Source organism: Euleptes europaea, chromosome 4, assembly GCF_029931775.1.
Source record: "Euleptes europaea isolate rEulEur1 chromosome 4, rEulEur1.hap1, whole genome shotgun sequence".
Lineage (NCBI taxonomy): Eukaryota > Metazoa > Chordata > Lepidosauria > Squamata > Sphaerodactylidae > Euleptes > Euleptes europaea.
In genome coordinates, this window is record NC_079315.1 from 63,421,872 (window position 1) to 63,442,086 (window position 20,215).

Below are 20,215 nucleotides of genomic sequence, written 5' to 3' on the forward strand. Positions count from 1 at the left end.
TCTGTTGTCCCTGCCAGAGACAACAATTCCTTCCAATGGGGAAAGGGAGGAGGAGGAAGAGTGCGTGTTTTTTTTTTGGGTTTTTTTGCGATTATACTGCCCAGGATCTTCAGATTCCCTTTATGTCTGGCTCTGTAACTTCATGACTATCCTGAGGCTGGCAACCAATTTTGAGATTCCTACCTGCATTTTCTGATGGCTTATTCATGCCACAGCCGAATGGACAGATAGTTTTATTATTATAGAAGAATATGGGGGCAGAAAAGGAGAGCACAGTTCTAAATTTGAAATCTCTTTCTTGCCTCAAGGAATTCATTATAACTCAGAGCAGTAGGGTAATTGCTTTCAGGATTTAGTATAGAAAAGGGAATTGCTGACGCATATCAATTGCTGAACTTGAAATATTTTAAATTACATGGTTCTGCTTGAGTCACAAATTCACAGAAAATGTTAAACTTCATATGACCAGTATTTTTCTAAAATACTGTGATTATTCGGTGTTAGAGGTTGCCTGAAAATCTTCCATGGTGGTGACATATTGTTTTTATAATCGTCGAAGGCTTTCACGGTCAGAGTTCATTGGTTCTCGTAGGTTATCCGGGCTGTGTAAGGAAAGAAAATACCAAGACCACGGTTACACAGCCCGGATAACCTACGAGAACCAATGTTTTTATAATCGTTTGGCTTTCCATTCACATGTGAGGAAGTGAGTTCATTGTTTATGTGTACACGTTGGGAGCTTGCTGCCAATAGCAACTTCCCATCATGTGTATGTTGTGAAGGCACCTGCATGGTCTTTGCACGTTTGTATCCCAATACAGTTCTGTGATAGAAAGACATTAGTTGTAAAGCAGCCTTCAAGGAAGTCTTTCCTAGCTTGAAACCAAGATGTATTAGTTTCTCTCTTGCATATCCTGGCACCCTATCCTATTCCTGTGGCAATGCTTGGCCTCCTCTTGTTACCTCAATCTCAGATGCACCAAAGGACCACCCTCAATGCAATAAACCAGCAGTCAGAAATGGTGAAAAAGGAAGTCTCCACACAGAGGGAAATCATATCTGACAAATCTAATACCTTCAGAAAAATATATACTGGTTACCCTATGTGTTTTTCTTTCTACATTCATATGCCAGTTTCTCTATAGGTTCTTCAAAACAAGGCAGAGGATCAACAATGACAACAACAGTGTGATCTATGCCGCCGTTTCCATCACACACCTTCCTCTAGTAAGTGTATATAAAAGCCCCTAGGCTGAAGGGAGCAAACACATTCATGCAGAATATGTACACGCATCTCCAGCCCTTTCTCTGAGAAGCATCTATCCTTTCTGATCCTTTCCCCTGCCTGAATATCTTACTTTTGCTCTCTGCAGATGTGCATCCGGGAAGAGCAGCAGCAAAACATTAATTAGGAAGCAGCTTACTCATGAGTATATCAGGCTGCTGGAGATTCTGGTTTTCAGTTAATGAATACAAGAATAAAATCATTAGTAAATAATTACTAAATCAAATAATACATTTTCTGTTATATTTCCTAACAGGTGCCACCAGTCCCCTGTGCCAGTGTAGCCATGTCAGCAGGGCTTTCTCAGAAGGGGAAGCCAGCACTGGCGTGTGGGGGGGAGGCATTCCCAGGGAGAGGCATTCCCCTTTCGCCCTGGAAACACCCCCTTGAGCGGCAGCAGGGCTGTGCCACCTTCTTTGGTGGCTCAGCCTCGCTGTTTTCAATGGGGCCTTCCCCCTCTTTTTCTTCATTTTTATTTTTTTTAAAGGGTTTTTTGGGTCCGCGGTTGCCAGGAAGCGGATTTACCCCCTCTTCAGGATTGCGCTCAAAGATGTAATCCCAAAGTCACTTTCTTGAGAGTAAACCCCATTGGATAACATGGGACTTACTTCCAAATAGACTTGCTTAAGATTGCTCCCTAAATTATCCTCAGTTATTATGAATTAACATATGCTGTGATTTTTTAGAATCCTAAAATACACATTTGGATCATGATTCAGCCAAAGTTAAGAATTTTTAATTCCTGTTGGTTTAAATGAAAGGGATTTTGGCATGATCTTAGCCACTGGAAATTTGTGGAACTTGTTTGGCAAAGTTATGCCCATATTTATTCAACTATTTGCCATGCTGCAATGATTCTGCAGTTTCCAGAGATGCACATTTAATGGGTCCCCCATTTGTTCCATTATACCTCCAACTAAAAGCTAGAAGATAATCAGACTGATTTCCATTTAATACATTAAGAAATTGTGCTTTATAACAATGGCAATAGGCCTGGATTACTTGCTTTTCCAGATCTATGAGTTCAGAAGGGTGTGACCATTTTTAGGATTGCACTTCTAAACTGTTCAAGCAATTCGAGAGGAAAACCTTTCAACTAGAGTTGCCAACTTTTTAACTGGTCTTTCCAGTTGTCTCTTTAATACTGCTTTGATCTGCAGCAATTATCAGGTGATGTTATTTATGTCCATGCCATGAAAAGCTTATGCTGACAATGTCATTTCCAGTCGTTAAACCTCTATTAAATGGACAGGACTTTTTTCTTGGCCAGTTGGTTATCCTATTCTCAACGGAGTATAAATATAACTGCCATATTTCCCTTTATTTATTGCAGTATATTACACCCACTTTCTTAAACGTTTGCAGAATATTGTAGAAATACAACCAATTAGATACAGAATCTTCACATATCACTTTGTTCAGGATGTTTTCCCTGTACTCTTTAAAGAAAATACCTTACATAAAGAGAAGTTGAGTCAGTGATTTTTGTTATACAGAATACAGAGCATTCATTTATTCATTTGTGAGAATGTATATGTAAGAGATTAGTGAGGAAAACTGATTCAAATAAGGCTTGTGGCTAAAATACATACATGTATAGTTCAGAAGTCATTAAGGTTAAAATTATAAAAAACAGTAGAACGTAAGAGGAACCTCTGCTTCCGTAAAGTAAATAATTTTTTCTGTGCATCTCAAATCAGTGTTCTTTGAGTCAGGGATATATTATTATTGAATGCCCATAGGCATTTCTCTACCCACTTTTCAACAATTTATTTTTTCCAAACAATTTTTATTATGTTATATTATAAGCAATTACCATCTGTTCAAATAGTTAATTGTCCCGTATCAGAATTTATCTTTATTAAGTAAACACAATGTCAGATGACTGCACTGTAGCTTTGTTATTCTTTTCTTTAAATATAATTTATGTCTTTCATAAGAATATGTGAGGAAGCTTAAATATGATGACATTCATATGAATCATGAGAGACCAATCATGAGAGATAATATACTGAGCCAATATTTACAGGAACATTCAACTATATTTCACATTTGAAGAGGTAGAAAACAATTAGAGCCCATTCCTGGGGGGCGGGGGTAGTTCCATGGCGGTCGGATGCGGTGCAGCCATGCCGCCTCCAGAGCAGTTTGCTGCCAACGCAGCAAGCTCCCCCCAAAAAGAAATAAATTTTACTTTGTTCTTAAAACCTCATTGAACTCCCCATTCAGTTCCATGGGACTGTGCCACGATTTTGCAGGCGTATCCGGACATCTGCAAAATGGTGCTTTTAGAGCCCGAAAGGAGTTAGAAAGCTGCCTAAAGGCAGCTCTGCCCCAGGCACACCCCCAGATCGCCCCCCCCTCCCACGACACAAGTGCAGGGAGATACACTGGGGAAATGCTGGTGGGAGGCTGTACCGTTGTCCGAGAGCCACGTTCCTGCATTGGTCCAAGGGGGTCGGCATAAATTGCCCTATGCCGGTGTCTGTGCCAATTTGCACAGCTCAAGTGGCATGGACACTGATGTAGGGATCATGCCGGCTCCTATGGGCATTCACCCCCCCCTTTAGGAATGGGTTGTTAGTGTGAACTGATGGTCAAAACACATAAACATAATAGTAAGTAATCATTCAAAATATGGACTTATAAAATTTCATTCATGTATACTCTTACTCAGGACATCACCTTGATACATCCAAGAAACATTGGTTAACGTTTTGTTATCTCTTGTGATGTAGTTAGCATGAACTGTTGTTATTAAATAAACATTAAAGTTTCACCTGCCCAGATAAGATCTTATCATGCAGTTCTTTGGTTAATAGAACGTAAGATTTTTTAGAATTGTCCAAAAAATAAAGTGGGTCACTGATTGCAGATGGATTAAATCCTTCCCCCACCAAGTGAAATTTTTGTTGCTTGAAAGTTCCTGTAACTTCCATTATTTCCTACAAAAAGGAGAAGATTTTTGTTTATTGTAGAAAAAGTGAATACATGGAGTGAAGTACAGACTATTTTGTCTACCAGAAATTCTACAACAGTACACTACTTAAATTCTTCCATGATAATGGATTCAGTTTACACTTAAGAAGGATCTTTTGAGAAAGATGACTTCTCTCAGTAGCAGCAAAGAGAGAACTGAGAGAGGGGCATCCTTTCCTCCTTTTCATGCTGAGAATGATAGGACTTCGGCATGGAGGAGGGGGAAGAGAGCTCCTGCTCCTTTGGAGCTTCAAAAATATCTGTGGTTTGCCTAGACATATGAACACATGAAGCTGCCTTATACTGAAACAGACCCTTGGTCCATCAAAGTCAGTATTGTCTACTCATCTGAGTAGACAATACTGACTTTGATGGACCAGGGGTTTTTCACATCACCTACTTGACTATTTCCTTTAATTAGAGATGCCAGGGATTGAAAGTAGGACCTTCTGCATGCCAAGCAGATGTTTTACCACTGAGCCATAGCCCCTCCCCAGAACCCATTTGAAACTGTACAAGTACCACAATGAATGGAAAATAACACAAGGGGACAGTTGACCTTATGACATATCACCCCCCATCCCTACTCTGCTTTTTGAAGCTAAGCATTGATCCCCAATGTTCTGTTCAGTATGGTCCTCCATCTCAACACAAAACTCACTTCACTTTGTAGTCCTCCTCCTTAAATTCTTGTGTTAAATTACTAGTCTGAACCAGGTCGCAGAAACTCCTGGCTTAGATATGCCATTGACAAAATTCAAAGATGGAATGTCTCCACTCAAAGATTCAGGGATCCCAGCTGAGACCTGTGGAGATGCTGGTGTGTTTGTGCATTTTGGTAACATGGCCCATTACTGAATCAGAAGCCATCATGAAAAACTCAGCCCAACAACTGGTATTTCAAAGCAACATGATTATCTGCAGTATTTCTATTTTCAAATGTTATTTCTTTACTACCCTGAATCTCATTTTATCATTCTCAATCCATGCTTTAATCTCTCTAATCCCTTTATATTATCTTCCCTGGTACAACTCTTCCCAATTTAGTATAATCTGAGGTTTTCATTAGTGTGCCATATAATTCCACCTCATTAATGGAGAGAGTAAGTAGGGCTAAAAGTACCACTGATCTCTGAAATACCCATTAGATAGGTTCCTCTGAATTTATCGTTTTGTTGTTTTTCAGTATGTACGGATTAATAGATGGCTGAGCTGATCAGTGATTTTCTACTACTGTGTCTATAATGTGTGTCTATAATGCACACACATGCACACATACATTACCTGGTGTCTTAAAAATAGGGGACAAGCATAGCTGGGTAGATATGTCACCACATGTTGATATAGTTTTTCCAAATCTAAAGATTTATTAGGCTTTAAGATGACAGAGGCCATGCCTGCTTTCCCTTCATAACCTGTGGGAAATTGTTTTAGGATTAATGCTAAATCCACAATGATTGATACAGTTCCAATGATCAAATGTGATATACCCACTACGTTTATGGAAGTGGGGAAGGTTAGTTAAACTGACCTTTCCCATCTTCCCCTTTCCACAACAAGGGGAAGATGTGCCCTGAAACTCCTCCGTTGAGGGTCAAACCCACATAAACAAATGCTCCATGGCACAGGGAGGGGTATGGGGGAAAGAGAGAATTGAACATAATTGCCACTGCCTGCTTATTCTGCTGATAGAGAAAGCATAATGAGATAAGCTTTTCATTTGCCAGAGGGAAATGAAGATAATCTTGCCAGATTCCACTCCTCACTGTGCTTTTATCTGCCACTTCACGACAGATTGCTGGGACATGCAGGAAGCCGCTATGGGTAGGTGCGGAAAAGACCCATTCCATTTATGCAAGTTTATGCAACCCCGGGGTTGCAAGGGCACAAAGTTTATAGTCATGTGGATGCAGTGATCCATTTGAAACACTGACTTATGCCAACTTTTTAAAAAGGCATTTATGATGTGATGCGAGGCCTTCTTTGTATAATAGTAAACATTCTATTAAAATCTGTGTCAACTAGTTCCCAAATCTGATTTCCTGAGATTCAGGGAAGGTTTGGCCATTAAGATTATCGGGGAAAGTTTCAGTGGGTTGAGGGGTTTGGGGCCTCTGGGTTCACCTCTACAACAGGTGGTCCAGCTCAAAGATGAAAGGAGCTGCCACAAACTAGCATTCCCTGCCTTGCGCCGCCGCCCCCATCAGTAGCCACCATCATGCACCAAGTGTGCAGAAGCAGCCACTGTGAACTGGTTAAGGTTGTGGATATGAGCTGCTCCTTCCCTTTTCCCCTCCATTGGGGGGCAGAGGTGGACCCTCTTCCTACTTCCTTTCCCCCTTCCATCAGGAGTGGGACCCTTTAACTGCCACCATGTTTGTCTTCCAATGCACCCCTACCAAAATCCCCATGGCTCAGGGTGGATTTTTCACCCTTTTCGTATTTATGTTGAAGATCCTCATCACGCTTTTCATATTTATGATGAAGAAAAATAAATCACTCTTTAGGAATGACTGGGAACATGAAAGAGTGCTTAAGGAATGTCACAGGTAGGCAAGTTTATATCTAAGAAAAATAATCATATGTTGATAAAGTTTCAAACCAAAGCATAAATTTTATTATTAATCTTTGCATTTGATTTAATAATTCATTTAATAATTCATAGAAACTAAAATAATATACAGTCACCTGAGCTTCGTAATAGTTACAGACATTTATTTGGGTTGTGAAAACACCACAGAACTTTCCATTCACAGAAGCCCTTCCTGAAAATATGGCATTTCCATTTAGCAGGGAAAGCTGATAACACCAGGTTTGTAATTTTTTCTTATAAAATTCAAAGTTCTATTTTATATGGAGCATCACATTTGATCAGAGGATTGATTTTTTAAAAGTTTTCTCTTAATAAGAATTTATTTCAAATGAGCATACTTTCTGCAGTAACAGTATTTACAAAGTAAGCATGTCAAGAAATACAGCGTAAGGGGAAAAACAACAACAAGAAATAAGCATTCTTACCCAGCACAGAAATCCCATAAACATTGGCTTCCTGTATAAAATCCAACATACCAATGACATCAGAAACTTCTGTAGTGGCAACATTCTCACCTTTCCATCTAAAATAAAACGTGCAGATAAATATGCATGGTAACTCATGAAAGCCATAGGTCAAATTTCAATGTTTTACTAGTTATATCAAACTGGCAAGCATTTTTTATGGTCTACAAGGACCCAGATATATTTTGTTTCAAATGGGATTGGGGCTAAAAATTCTTGAGAACTGCTGGTATGGCATCAACTTCTTAACATGCATAGGTTTTGTTGCCGTTGTCACACTATTTATTTGCATACTTTAAATTTCTAACATAATATTTTAAAGTGTTATGAGTATGTCACTAATATATTTCTCCTCTTTTTGCTTTAGAATTAGAGCTATCCATAGGCATTTTTTCTTGTAAAATGTTCCTTGAACAGGTGAAATTGCACATCATTGGCAGTTTGTCAGAAAATCATCCAAATCAAAACAAAAGCCTTTGGCATCTGCGCAGTGAGCAAAGTACAATAGCAACATTATGAATTCATGTGTGTATTTTGATCCGCCAGTGACTTAAATTCTATTAGTGACTACCTGAATGTATCTCCTGTCCTGTCCCAAAAGTAAAGGAAATTATCGTGATCTTGGACCATCAGATCTCCTGTATTGAAATAGCAATCTTCCCTCTTAAACACATCACAGAGTAATTTCTTTGCTGTATCTTTCTTATTGCCAGCATAGCCAAAGAATGGATTATTTGAGTTCACTTTGGATATTAGAAGGCCAGCCTCACCTGTAAGCAAAATTATAGAGAAGAGCATAGATCTAGATTAGATTTGTTTACTGAAATGTACTCTAAATGGGGCTGCCCTTGAAAAATGTTTGAAAATTTCATTCAGAATGCTGCAACCAGGATGTTGATGGGAGTGGGCCATAAGGACCATCGGCCTGCACATACAGCCTTCTCTCCTCACGTGAGCATAGAACAGAGGCTCGTCTCTTGATACTGAGCTTCCAAGCTATGGAGGCAGCTCCCTGAAGAGTAGCTGAGGGAAAGACTCTGAGCTCCCCTCTCCCCACATTTGGGAGATTTACTGGTGAATCGCTCGAATGGGGAGGGGGGAGTCTTACTCTTCATTTCTTTTTACTAATTGGGTGTTTTATCACTAAAATTCCACTGTTAAAAAAAAGGCGAGGATGCTTTCAGACATTGCAAGCCTGTGCAAGCTTACGTGGGAATAAGCATCGCTGGAGTGGGACTTCCATGGCTGGTAGTAAAACACTCCCCCGTCCTCTTGGTCAGATTCACAGCAGGAGTATACAGACATATTGGGGCCACTCAGTTCAGTTAAAATGGAAGAATCCCACTGGCGGGGCTGGTGACGTATTTCAAAACAATACACTGCAGCCAATTACAAAGCAGGGTTTTTAAGGGGAGGGACTCAAAAGCTCCGAATTTTGCTGGGGATGAATAATTGAGTGCAAGGTACTCATGGAATATCTTCAGGGCAAAAAAAACCCCATGCATACAGTTCTAAGAACTTGGATCAGAAAACTGTGCATCTGCAGAGAGGCAACCTCAGCTCAAATTTCCCCTGCATAAATGGCCATATAGCAGGCTTTAAAATGAGTTACCCAGGCTCTAACACCTCAAAGAGAGTGACAGTGTTGTATTCAGTTGAATTTCTGTGGACTCTCCTCATCTCCTATAAATATCAATAGGAAATAAAAGCTGGGCCCCCAAACAAACTGAACAACAAGCGATGTTAGAAGAAAGAAATAATAAATATATCATTTTTTAAAAGGTGAAATTTAAAGAGAAGCAAAATGGTTAACAGTGTAGCCACCAGATGGCAGCAGTGTTTAGATATTACAAAGTAAAGAACATCATTAATTTTATGAAACCATGCAAATTAATGAAATACACACACACACTTGAAACCCTACCAGCAAACAGTAATGACATATTTATAAAATATATGTATAAATATACTATATCAACACATATACAAACACCATTAACAGGACTGAAATTAAATGACAACTTGGATAAGGCATTCAAAATCTAAATGATATATAAATTACAAATTACATCAGGTTAATAATCTCCTTGTTGATTTCAAGATGGCATGATAAAGGCTATAAATCTGCCCAATCACTAAAATATGGTGCCCATCCTGATGAAGTTAGATAGAAGTACCAAGCAGGAGACCAGTATTGTCATTACAATGCTGGGCCTATCCTGAAAAAAATCCTTACCATTCTTAACTCTTTCACACCATCCATGTTTATTTCTGATTAGCTTCTCTTTTTGAAAATCATACTTAATCAAGTCAAAAGGGAAAAAGAGCTGAAAAAAACAAATAAAAATGCACTCAGCAATGTTTGTACAATGACATCGATGGCATAATATAACAATGAACATTGAATTGTTTGTATACAGCATTTTAATGCCCTTGTACTTACCTAAAAGTAACCTTTTGTAAAATATAGTGTACCAGCGGTCCATCTAGTCCAACATCCTGATTCACACAGTAGCCAGGCAGCTGCCTCAAGAAATAACAGGTCACAGTGGCCAAGACCTGCCACTGATGTTGCCTCCCAACACTGCAATTCAGAATTCTACTGCCTATGAATGTGGATGTTTTCCTTTAGTCATCATGGCTAGTGTCCATTGATGTACATATTGTTCACAAATGTGTCTAACCCATTTTTAAATCCAAGCTATTTATATGAGCAGCTATCACTCCATTCACTGGTAGTGAATTCCACAGTTTAATCACTTGTTGAGTGAAGAGGTACTTCCTGTTATCTGTACTGAATCTGTTGACTGTCAACTTCACTGGGTGCCCCAGAGTTCCAATATTATGAGAAGGCAAGAAAATGCTCTCTCTGTCCACTTTCTTTAACCCTGCATAATTGTATAAACCTCTATCATATCTGCCTAAACAAACAAACAAAAATCCCAAACTCTTTGAAGCAGAAAGCCACCTCCCCAAAGCATACAGACCAATTTCACTCTTAAACGTTGATTACAAAATTTTTGCTTCAATACTAACCCAAAGACTGAAGAGATGTATCATGAAGATCATATACCCTGTTTAAACCGGCTTTATTCCAAAGAGACAACTAAATGATAATGTTAGAGTGGTTTTGGCAGCAATCAATTACATTAAGAACAAAAAAGAAAAACCGCAATATTATTTTTGGATGATGAGAAAGTTTCTGATAACGTTTTATGGAACTTTTTGGTGGAAACTTTACAACAAATAGACTGGCACACAATTTTTGAAAGCCATAAAGACCTTATACACCAATCAAAGCGCGAGATTATTGATCAATGGGATGTTAACAACAATCTGAAATACAAAAAGGGACAAGACAAGGTTGTCCTTTGTCCCCTTTATTGTTTGATTTGGCAATGGAGATACTTGCAAACAAGATAAGAGCTGATTCCAAAATAGAAGGAATAAGATATGAAGACCAAGAATACAAAATGAGAAGTTATGCAGATGATGTGGTTTTAATATGTCGAAAACCAGAAGTTTCACTGACGGAAATAAGAAAACAAATTGATCAATTTAGTTATTATTCTGGATATAAGCTCAACAAAACCAAAACAAACATGATTCTCCACAATGTTACAGCTGAAGAAAGACTGGTTATACATAACAAATTTCAATGGTCAACGCCAAAGAAGAATGTGAAATATCTGGGTGTCAAGATACCTGTGGGACTAGATACACTTTTTGACCTAAATTACAAAATAGTTTGGGGAAAAATAGAAGATCATCAACGATGGACTAGACTACAAATTTCATGGTTGGGTCGTATAGCAGTGTTGAAAATGAATATTATGCCTAGACTTAACTTTTTGTTCCAAACAATTCCAATCTATATAAACTCAATGACATTGTCCAAATGTCACAGAAGATTGAACAATTTTGTTTGGAATGGCAAAAAACCTAGAGTGAGATTTGCAGTCTTACGAGAAAAGTAGAGGCGGATTGAATTTACCCAATCTCAAATTATATCACCAGGCAGCTACTTTGGCTGCACTGACAGACTGAATTATACGTCCTGAAGATAGAATGGTTAGATTAGAAAAAGCGGATCTAGGACATGGCTTCCACCAATGGCTTTGGACAAAAAAAGACACCACAAGACCTAAAAATGTAAATATTGAGAATCTACCACTGCAGATGATAAAGGTATGGAATTCATTAAAGAGATTTCTCAACCCATCGCCACCTGGATTAATGTCTCCAATAGAAGCATATGCAGATTTTGCAAGTAGGAGTAATAATGACTTATTTACTTACAATGATTGTATCAAGAAAGACGGTCAAGTGAAAACACTACAGGAACTTCATGGAGAGAACATTAAGATTTCTTGGTTTGTATATCATCAAATAATATATGCTCTGAGAAAAGATTACGTACAAGAAGGCAAACAAAGGAAGTTAACAGAATTTGAAATTTTGATCACCAAAACAAGACCATCTCCTGTCAAAAATCTACAAACTATTGCTGACCATAGAAACTGCACCCGAGCAAGTAAAAATATGCATGGTGAAGTGGATGCAGAACTTAGATGATCCTGATGCAAACCTGGAAGAAATTGTGGAAAACAGACATTAAGTTTACCAGATCACAAGCTGTAAAAGAAAATTGGTATAAGATGTTTTACAGATGACACTATGCACTGAAAGATTTGCAGAAGATGTACAAATCAAATCAGGCAAACTGCTGGAAATGTTCTGATACAGAAGGGACATATTTCCACCAATGGTGGACATGCAAGAAAGTACAAACTTTTTGGAAAAAAGATACATAAGGAAATACAAGACTTAACGAATACCAATTTTCAACCAGAAGCTAAATAATTCTTACTGGGTATTATTCCACCTCAAATCTCACCCAACCAAAGAGAGCTGTATCAATATGCCACAACAGCGGCGAGATTGTTATTGGCGTAAAAATGGAAAGATAAAGAGATACCAGATTTAAACATGTGGATTACAAAAATGTATGAATATGCAATGATGTCAAAACTCTCTACCTTGCTACATCATGAAATGTATGAGGAGCACAAACAGAAATGGCAATCCTTCTATGATAAATATGATAGTTCATAACTATATATTACAGATGAAATTGTCATGACATTAGTGAGTGTTTTTTGTAATAGATTGAAAGGTAATATCAGAGATATCAAACATAATATTAGAGAATTGCTACACGAATGTTATAATAGTAATAGAAAGAAAGACTAAGATAGAGATAATGACATCGAATATCTGTACTCCAGTGTAATAGAAATGTAATATGAACAAAAACTGATTATCCCTTTGTTTCCCTTTTCCCATGTCTTGTAACAAAAACAATAAAAAAATTCAAAAAAAAAAATCCCAAACTCTTTTTACGCCTTTCCTTATAAAGAAAATGCTTCAGACCTCTGATCATTTTGGTTGTCTTCTTCTGCAGTATCTTGCATCTCTGCAATGACTTTTTTTCTTGTTTTTTTTTTTTTTTGGAGATACAGCTATCAGAATTGTACACAGTATTCTAAAGAAGGTTGTACCGTAGATCTAAACAAGGACATTACACTATTGACTGATTTATTTTAAATTCTTTTCTTAATAATCCCCAGCATGGAGTTTGCCTTTTTCAAACAATGAATCAACATTTTCAAGTGAACGTTCTCTACAACCCAAAGACCTCTATCAATCATTGCCTGTTCAAACCACATCAACTTATATTTAAAGTTAGGAATTTCCCCCCACTAGGCATCACCTTAGGCTTACCTACATTTAAATTAATTTACCACATTGCTGCTCTATTACTAAATCTGAGGGGATCCTCCTGAAGTTCTTCACAATATATGCTTTGGTTTTCGCCATCCTGAATAATTTGATATCACCTGCAAAACTGGCCTTTATGCTGCTCACCCTCAGTTCTAGATAATTCATGAACAAAGTAAATAGCACTGAATAGATTGTAAATACATTTTTACTTTTAAAAAATCAACCCTTTATAGCATTCTCTTACTAAACTTTTAAAAAACTTTTGCATGGGTCAACAGACATGCTGTTTCTCTCTTCCGAACTATAAATAACAGTTTGAAAAGTCAGTATTTTCTTCTCTTTCTTCTTCTCTAAGAGGTAGAATAGCCTTTGCAAGGTCTACTTTCTTTGGAGGAGAGAGGTCACTGCTGACATGTGGTAAGTCTTCAAGGCATGAGTAGCAAACACATTCAGTGTGGTTTGTAAAATAAGTTCAGTGAAGATCTCAGACTTATAGTCAGGCTATTGTTCAGCTTTACCAGCTAGAGACGGCTTAATGATCATTGTTTTCTGCTTGCTTCTACCCTTAAATTATTTTTTTAATCATGTAGACTTCAACTCTATAAAGATTGTCAGTAAAGGCAAAAGAAAGGAATTTTCACACAAAAAATTATTGACTTGTGGACCTCAGTTGCGATGGCCACTGGCTTTAAAAGAGGATTAGACCAAATCATGGAGGAAAGGGCCATCAATGGCTATTAGCTATGATGGCCAAATGAGCCTTCTATGTTTGGAAATACTATACATCTCACTGCTAATGGGAGGCAGAGGGAAGACTGTAGCCTGTTTGTCCTTTGGGGGTCACACACTGAAGTAAACATGATGCCGGACCATTAGTTGGTTCCAGCAGAACTCATATATTTAAAAAATATATGTAGGCAGTGAATTCTTTTGAGCCAAACAGGTTTTAAGTACTCTTTCCTATTAATTTAATTATTTTATTAATTAATTTATTCCTCCCATATTGCAAGCAGCAGGAAGGTGGAAACTCCAGTCTTTACAAAGTCTTCATAATAGGCATAAGAATGCTTATGTTTCATTTCAGCGTCATGATAAACAAAATGTTCATAGTTTATGTCTTTCTAATGTACAGTAACTACCATAGCTTAATTTAGAAATTGTCATAGAGATGCCCAGGAAAAAGAAATATCCCTTTAGAAAATGCTTCTGTGGTTTGGAACAGATGGTACTTTCAAGTAAACTAGTTAACTCATGCCATATGATTACCAAGAAAGAGAAAAATAACACATTTATTTTATGTGACCTAAAAAAGTTTGATTGTCATTTTGGTATTCCATGAATTAATATGACATGCTTTTACTTAACACAAGCTAAGGAAGTTTCAACACTGCCATAATTTGTAGACATTTTAGATCCGATCCTGCACTTTTCTAGATTCAATTGATATGCTGCCCCAATTGCAAAAATAGGAGTTGCCTGCCATGAAGTTAATATAATTTTTTAAAGGCAGAACAGAGAGTAGGGACAAAAGAAACCGCTTACTGTGCAATGATCAAAACCTGGTACAGTAACATCTGGACAGAATATATAGTCTTTAAAAACAAGTATAATACCAGTGTGGTGTAGTGGTTAAGAATGGTGGACTCTAATCTGGAGAACTGGGTTTAATTCCCCACTCCTCCACATGAGCAGCAGATTCTAATCTGGAGAACTGGGTTTGATTCCCTACTCCTTCACATGAGCAGCGGACTCTAATCTAGAGAACCGGGTTTGTTTTTCCACTCCTCCACATGAAGCCTGTTGGGTGACCTTGGGCTGGTCACAGTTCTCTTTAAACTCTCTCAGCACCACCTACCTCATAAGGGGCCTGTTGTGGTGAGAGGAAGGGAAGGTGATTGTAAGCCACTTTGAGACTCCTCACAGTAGATAAAAGCAAGGTATAAAAACCAACTCTTCTTCTTGATTTTAGATATCTATACTAGAGTTTTCCAGTCATTTGTCTGTAATAGAATGTGCCTGGAGTGAGGGTTGTTCAGATTGGTGTTTCCCGAACCATGGGTGGGACCCAAAATTGGTCTGAAAGGTCAGCACTCCATTATGGTGGCTCCTGCCCTTTGCATCGTGCTCTTTCTTCCCTCCTCACTAACTTCATATTTAAGGCATAGACCTTCTGAAAATACATTCTGTGTTACAAAAGAGCAATGTTTGTTAAGCTGTTAGGCTATGTCTGTAAAACTCTGCCATTACTTGTCCTTTTTAGTCTTCCACAGTTGTCACTTACTGCACCAGTTAACTGGGAACAACTCCAAAATGAAAGCTAGAAGGGTAACTTGTTCAAATGACTATCAGCATTTTAGGAATTCAAGACTACAAGAATGCTAAGTGTAATACTGATGTGATAAGTAGCTTCTTTTCAATTCCCTGATGAAACAGAGTAAAAACAACAAAGAGCCTTCTATAAGACCAACACATTTTGAGTACACAGTCTTCATGCTACAAAAAAATGTGCCACTTTTTAAAGTTTCACAGAGGCTTCCTTTATAGCTCATGCCTTCTCTTCAGCAGAAGCTAGTTCAATATACACAATTACTTCTTTATCTCAAGGCCCCTTACAGACAAGAGGAAAGGCTGTTTTCGCCTTCAACTATCACTTAGTTTTGGTAATCAAAATGGGGAGGGCCACACAGCTATTAGCATTTTCAAGGGGGAGGGAATTTATTTCTTTTAAAACATATAACTTTCCCTTTAAGGTGCTGATAACAGTGTAGGGTTATAGTTAAAGAAGCTGTGAGGGGTTGAAAGGTTAAACATCCTCTTCCTTCCCCACAGGGTCCTAATCCAAATTAGGGTTATGCATATTCCCAAATTGCTTTTTACTTATGAATGGCAATCCTTGAACTTTGCCATATCTGTGCTGGCTCTAAAAATACAGACATGGATGGGTGCTCAAATGCATTCAGTCCAAAAATATATCCAAAAACACGTTGTTGTTGTTGTTGTTTTCAGTCATATTCCAGATCCAGATACACATTAGAGAATCTTGGCCAATACCAGTATCCCAATCCCAAATATTCATGGAGATAATCAAGGATATCTAGGAACATCTAGGGCCAGCATTTTAAAGTACCAAACTTGAGGGGGGTTGCTTTTTGCAGGTTTCGTGGGCAACAGGAGGGAGAGGGGAGGGAGGCAGCTCTCAAAGGCTAATGGGATCTCACGTTAGGGAGAGCTTGCCAGGTTGCTTCTGCTGGAATTTTCTTGTTTGACCTTGGTTCTGCTGGGCTCACAGAGCCACATTGGCCCTGGGTTCTGCTTGTCTTCTATGGTTTAACATGGGTTCTGTAGGGCTGGCCTCCATTCCCTTGCTTAGGTTGGTTTGGCTTAGATTCTCTGATTTGACATTGGATATGTTGGGCTTGCCACATTGGTCTGTGGTTCTGCTGGGAATAATTCAGAATTTGGAAAAAAAAATCCATATCTGAATACTGAACTGGTATTGGAGACCCAAGTAATTTAGAATACAAATAATTATCCCTGCCATGAAATCCAGACCCAAAAAATACTGATTTTTTTTCTCTGGTGTACATCCCTACATACAGAACAATCCTATCCCAGAAATATGCCTGGGATAATTTGGAATCCTATTTGTCCTACTAGCTAGCACTATTCATATGAAAGAAGTGGTGTGCGTTAAATCAAAATACTCATAGCCAAAGATTACTAATTCTCCCCATTCCCCTGCCATAGTGAAAGACGGGATTTTGACTAATTGTGGTCCATCACTGTCAAGGAAATGGGTCCCCATAATTCCTTGCTGTTATAATTTCTTTGGTTCAGGCTTTGGCCTGCTCTAGATTGATATTAGACTGAGTGGTTGGAATGCAAACATTCCAGCCTGCAATTTATAGCCGTGGGAATGGTTTCACTTTTGAAAGATTCACTACTGTGGGGGGAAAGATAAGACACAGTTGTGAGGCCTTTACAGTCTCCTTCCTCCCTAAATTGAAGGCCATTAGTTACTAGGGCAACAAATCTGTCAGGCAAGGCCTTATCTTTTGCTGACAAGTACCAGGTGAACTGAGTTCTGCAGGCTCAAGCTCACCTTTTGACATACCCTGATGCAAGAGTGGGCAATGTTTGGCACATCATTTAATTACTGGTTTATGGATTTCTTCGCAGTCTCATTGGACAATGTGAGCTCACTCTTTTGGAACTACAACGATAAAAATGGCCAGTTGATAGCCATAATCGATGAATGCTTGGGATATGCAGCGGCATGTCAGCCATCAAAAACCCATTTTGATTTGCCCTTTTAGTGGGACTTTCTGTCAGATTGACTATGGAAACAACTCTGGATGCTGTACCAAGATGCTATGACTTTTGTGGAACAGGTAAACCTTATTTGAAACTTGCCCAAAGCTTTGCCAAACTTTTGAACCTAAGAATCTTACTGTGTAGTTAGCTGTGTTAAACCTGTTGTTATTTTCTGCTTAAACCACTTCATTAGTCTTTTGCTTTTCTGTAATGAGCACAGATCTTTGGAATAAATATTTAACCTATATTTTGGTTGTGTTCTTTGACTTTGGGGGCTTCAAGTCTAAATCTGAGTGCCTTATTGTTTTGTGGGTCCATCTACCAACACCCAAACTTTTGTCTGTGTAAATTATCCCCCTGCAGAGCCTCCTACCTTGCAGGGTGAGTTTTATGCACTAATTTGGTATCAGCAGGCAGAGGTTGCCCTTATCCTCTGCCTGGGCTAAACTGATTGAATAAGGGCTGGTGGCAGCTTACCCGCTGGGCTCAGGAAAGCTTCCTTTACAGAGGACCGCTCGGCGGCTTTCCTCTACAATAACCAGTAATATAAGACACACAAAGGAACTCAGACCACTATTATCTAGACATGTGGAGTTGCCAGGGGCCCTGAGGGGTTGACTGTCAGTGTAACTACACATTTGCTTCTACTGTTACTGAGTTCTGTTACTTTGCTGCTTAGAGTGCATAGAATCACAACTGTGCAACGCCATCCATAATATCATTCTGTTAGACAGTGTGCAGTAAAAACCTCTTGATGTTATAAAATATTTTGAAAGTTTACCACAATATGCTGTTATAAATTAGGCTTGTTTACTGCTTGCCATGCTAATGAGTACACAGAGCTCTGCTCAAACTATTCAGGTTCCCACACAAAGACTTCTTTCTACAGTCTACTGTGCAAGTATCCCTTCTTCATAGGAGTCACAGTGCTGGTAGGGTTCATCCTTTTACAGCTAACAAGCTCCTGAGAGGCGCTTCAGAAGCAAGTATAAAAATGAAACAATAGATGGATTTAGGAGCATGTTTACAGTTTTGTCGAGATAGGAAGAAGGTATACAATGGACTCAGATGCTCTCCAAACAAATATGTTCTATGAAGTGCTGGGGCACAGACCATTTTAAAGTATAACAGGTAAGCAAATATGTAGGATTTCTTCATTGATGATATATAAACAATTGTTTATGCTAATGTGTGTATTATATCATTGCCTATCACATCTAAATGAAAAAATCCTACATATTTGTTACATACAAGAAAGTATCACCACGGCACCCTTTGGTGTGTGGGGTGCCACAGGGTGCAATCTTCTCCCCAATGTTGTTTAACATGTATAAGCATCCTCTCGCCCAGCTAGTCCAGTTTTGGACTGGGTTGTCATCAGTACACTGATGACACCCAGCTTTACCTGTTGATGGTTGGCCAGCCCAATACCACCCAGGACACTCTGGCCAGGAGCTCGGAGGCCGTGATGAAATGATTGAAGCAGAGCCAACTGAAGCTAAATCCATCAAAGATGGAGATCCTGTGGCTGGGCCAGTGAAGCCCAGAGGAGGGGAACCAGCTCCCAACTCTTGGTGGCGTTCAACCTGCCCCCGCCATCAAGAATCTGGGTGTGATCCTGGATGCCTCCTTATCAATGGAGGCCCAGGTCACAGCCACAGCCAAGTCGGCCTTTTACCATCTCCGCCAGGCTAGGCAGCTGGTGCCTTACCTTTCCCGCCCCGACCTAGCCACGGTGTTCCAATGGGGTGGTCACCTCCAGGCTAGATTATATAACTCGCTCTACTTACAACTGCTCTTGAGACTGATCTGGAAACTCCAGCTGGTTCAAAATGCAGCAGTGAGGGTCTATACTGGGTCTCCACTGAGAGCACATATTCAGCCAGTGCTCCGACAATTGCACTGGCTCCAGGTGGAATACTGGATCAGGTTCAAGGTGCTGGTTTTAACCTTTAAAGCCTGAAACGGTCTGAGATCATAGTATCTGTGGGACTCTCTCCCCCAATACCCCCCCCCCCAAAGAGCACTATGCTCAGCAAATACCAACTTGCAGGTTGTCTCCGGCCTGAGAAGTGTCAGGCTGTCCTCAACCAGGGCCAGGGCTTTTCGGCCAGGTGGAACTCTCTAATGAGACTAGGGCCCAGCGGGATGTGATGCAGTTCTGCAGGGCCTATAAGATAGAAATGTTCTGCCAGGCCAACGGTTGAGGGCAGCAACAGTTTCCATCATGTCTGGCCTCCCTTCCCTCTCCCTTCTTCTTCTCTTCCATCAGATCTTCTAAATAGGGGAGCCTGATTGCTCACCCCGGGCTGACTGTGGCCCTGTATGCCAGTAGATGAGCGCCTACTCATTTTAATTCCAGAAATTGTTGATTTTAATCTAGGATTGAATTTTCTGTATATTTTTATTGTTGCTTTATGGTGTATTTTGACTTGATGTCAGTTGCCCTGAGCCCAGCTTTGGCTGGGAAAGAGGGCAGAATACAAGCACATAAAATAAATAAATAAACATGTATTGTCCACTAGCACATGGTCTTCAATCTTTTCAGAGGCAAAACCCACCTTTAATACCCAGTTGGCAGCATGGGACCCACTGAGACTCAGAGGAAGAAGAAGAGCCAGATATGCCACCTCACTTGTGGGAAAGGGGAGTTCTGTGCTGCAAGCACAAATGGAGGACTGTCAGGGACAGGGGGTGGCCAGGACAAGCCAGAGAAAGAGAGATAAGGCAAAGAGTGGTGTCTCTGAACCTGCTTGTACTAAAAAAAAAAAAAAAACCTCCAAAAAAACTTTTCCA

General features: G+C 39.3%; 1 protein-coding gene across 1 annotated transcript in view; it reads right to left on the minus strand.

The window, feature by feature from the left end:
* Nucleotides 1-4,053: 4,053 nt before the first annotated feature.
* SLC27A6 (solute carrier family 27 member 6) overlaps nt 4,054-20,215 on the minus strand; it is a 33,386-nt gene continuing 17,224 nt past the window's right edge. Inside the window, exons 6-10 of the mRNA XM_056848031.1 lie at nt 9,558-9,648; nt 7,893-8,091; nt 7,283-7,380; nt 5,549-5,679; nt 4,054-4,230 (exon numbers count right to left, since the gene is read on the minus strand). Coding sequence (XP_056704009.1) covers nt 4,054-4,230; nt 5,549-5,679; nt 7,283-7,380; nt 7,893-8,091; nt 9,558-9,648 — 696 coding nt within the window. The remainder of the gene's footprint in view (nt 4,231-5,548; nt 5,680-7,282; nt 7,381-7,892; nt 8,092-9,557; nt 9,649-20,215) is intronic.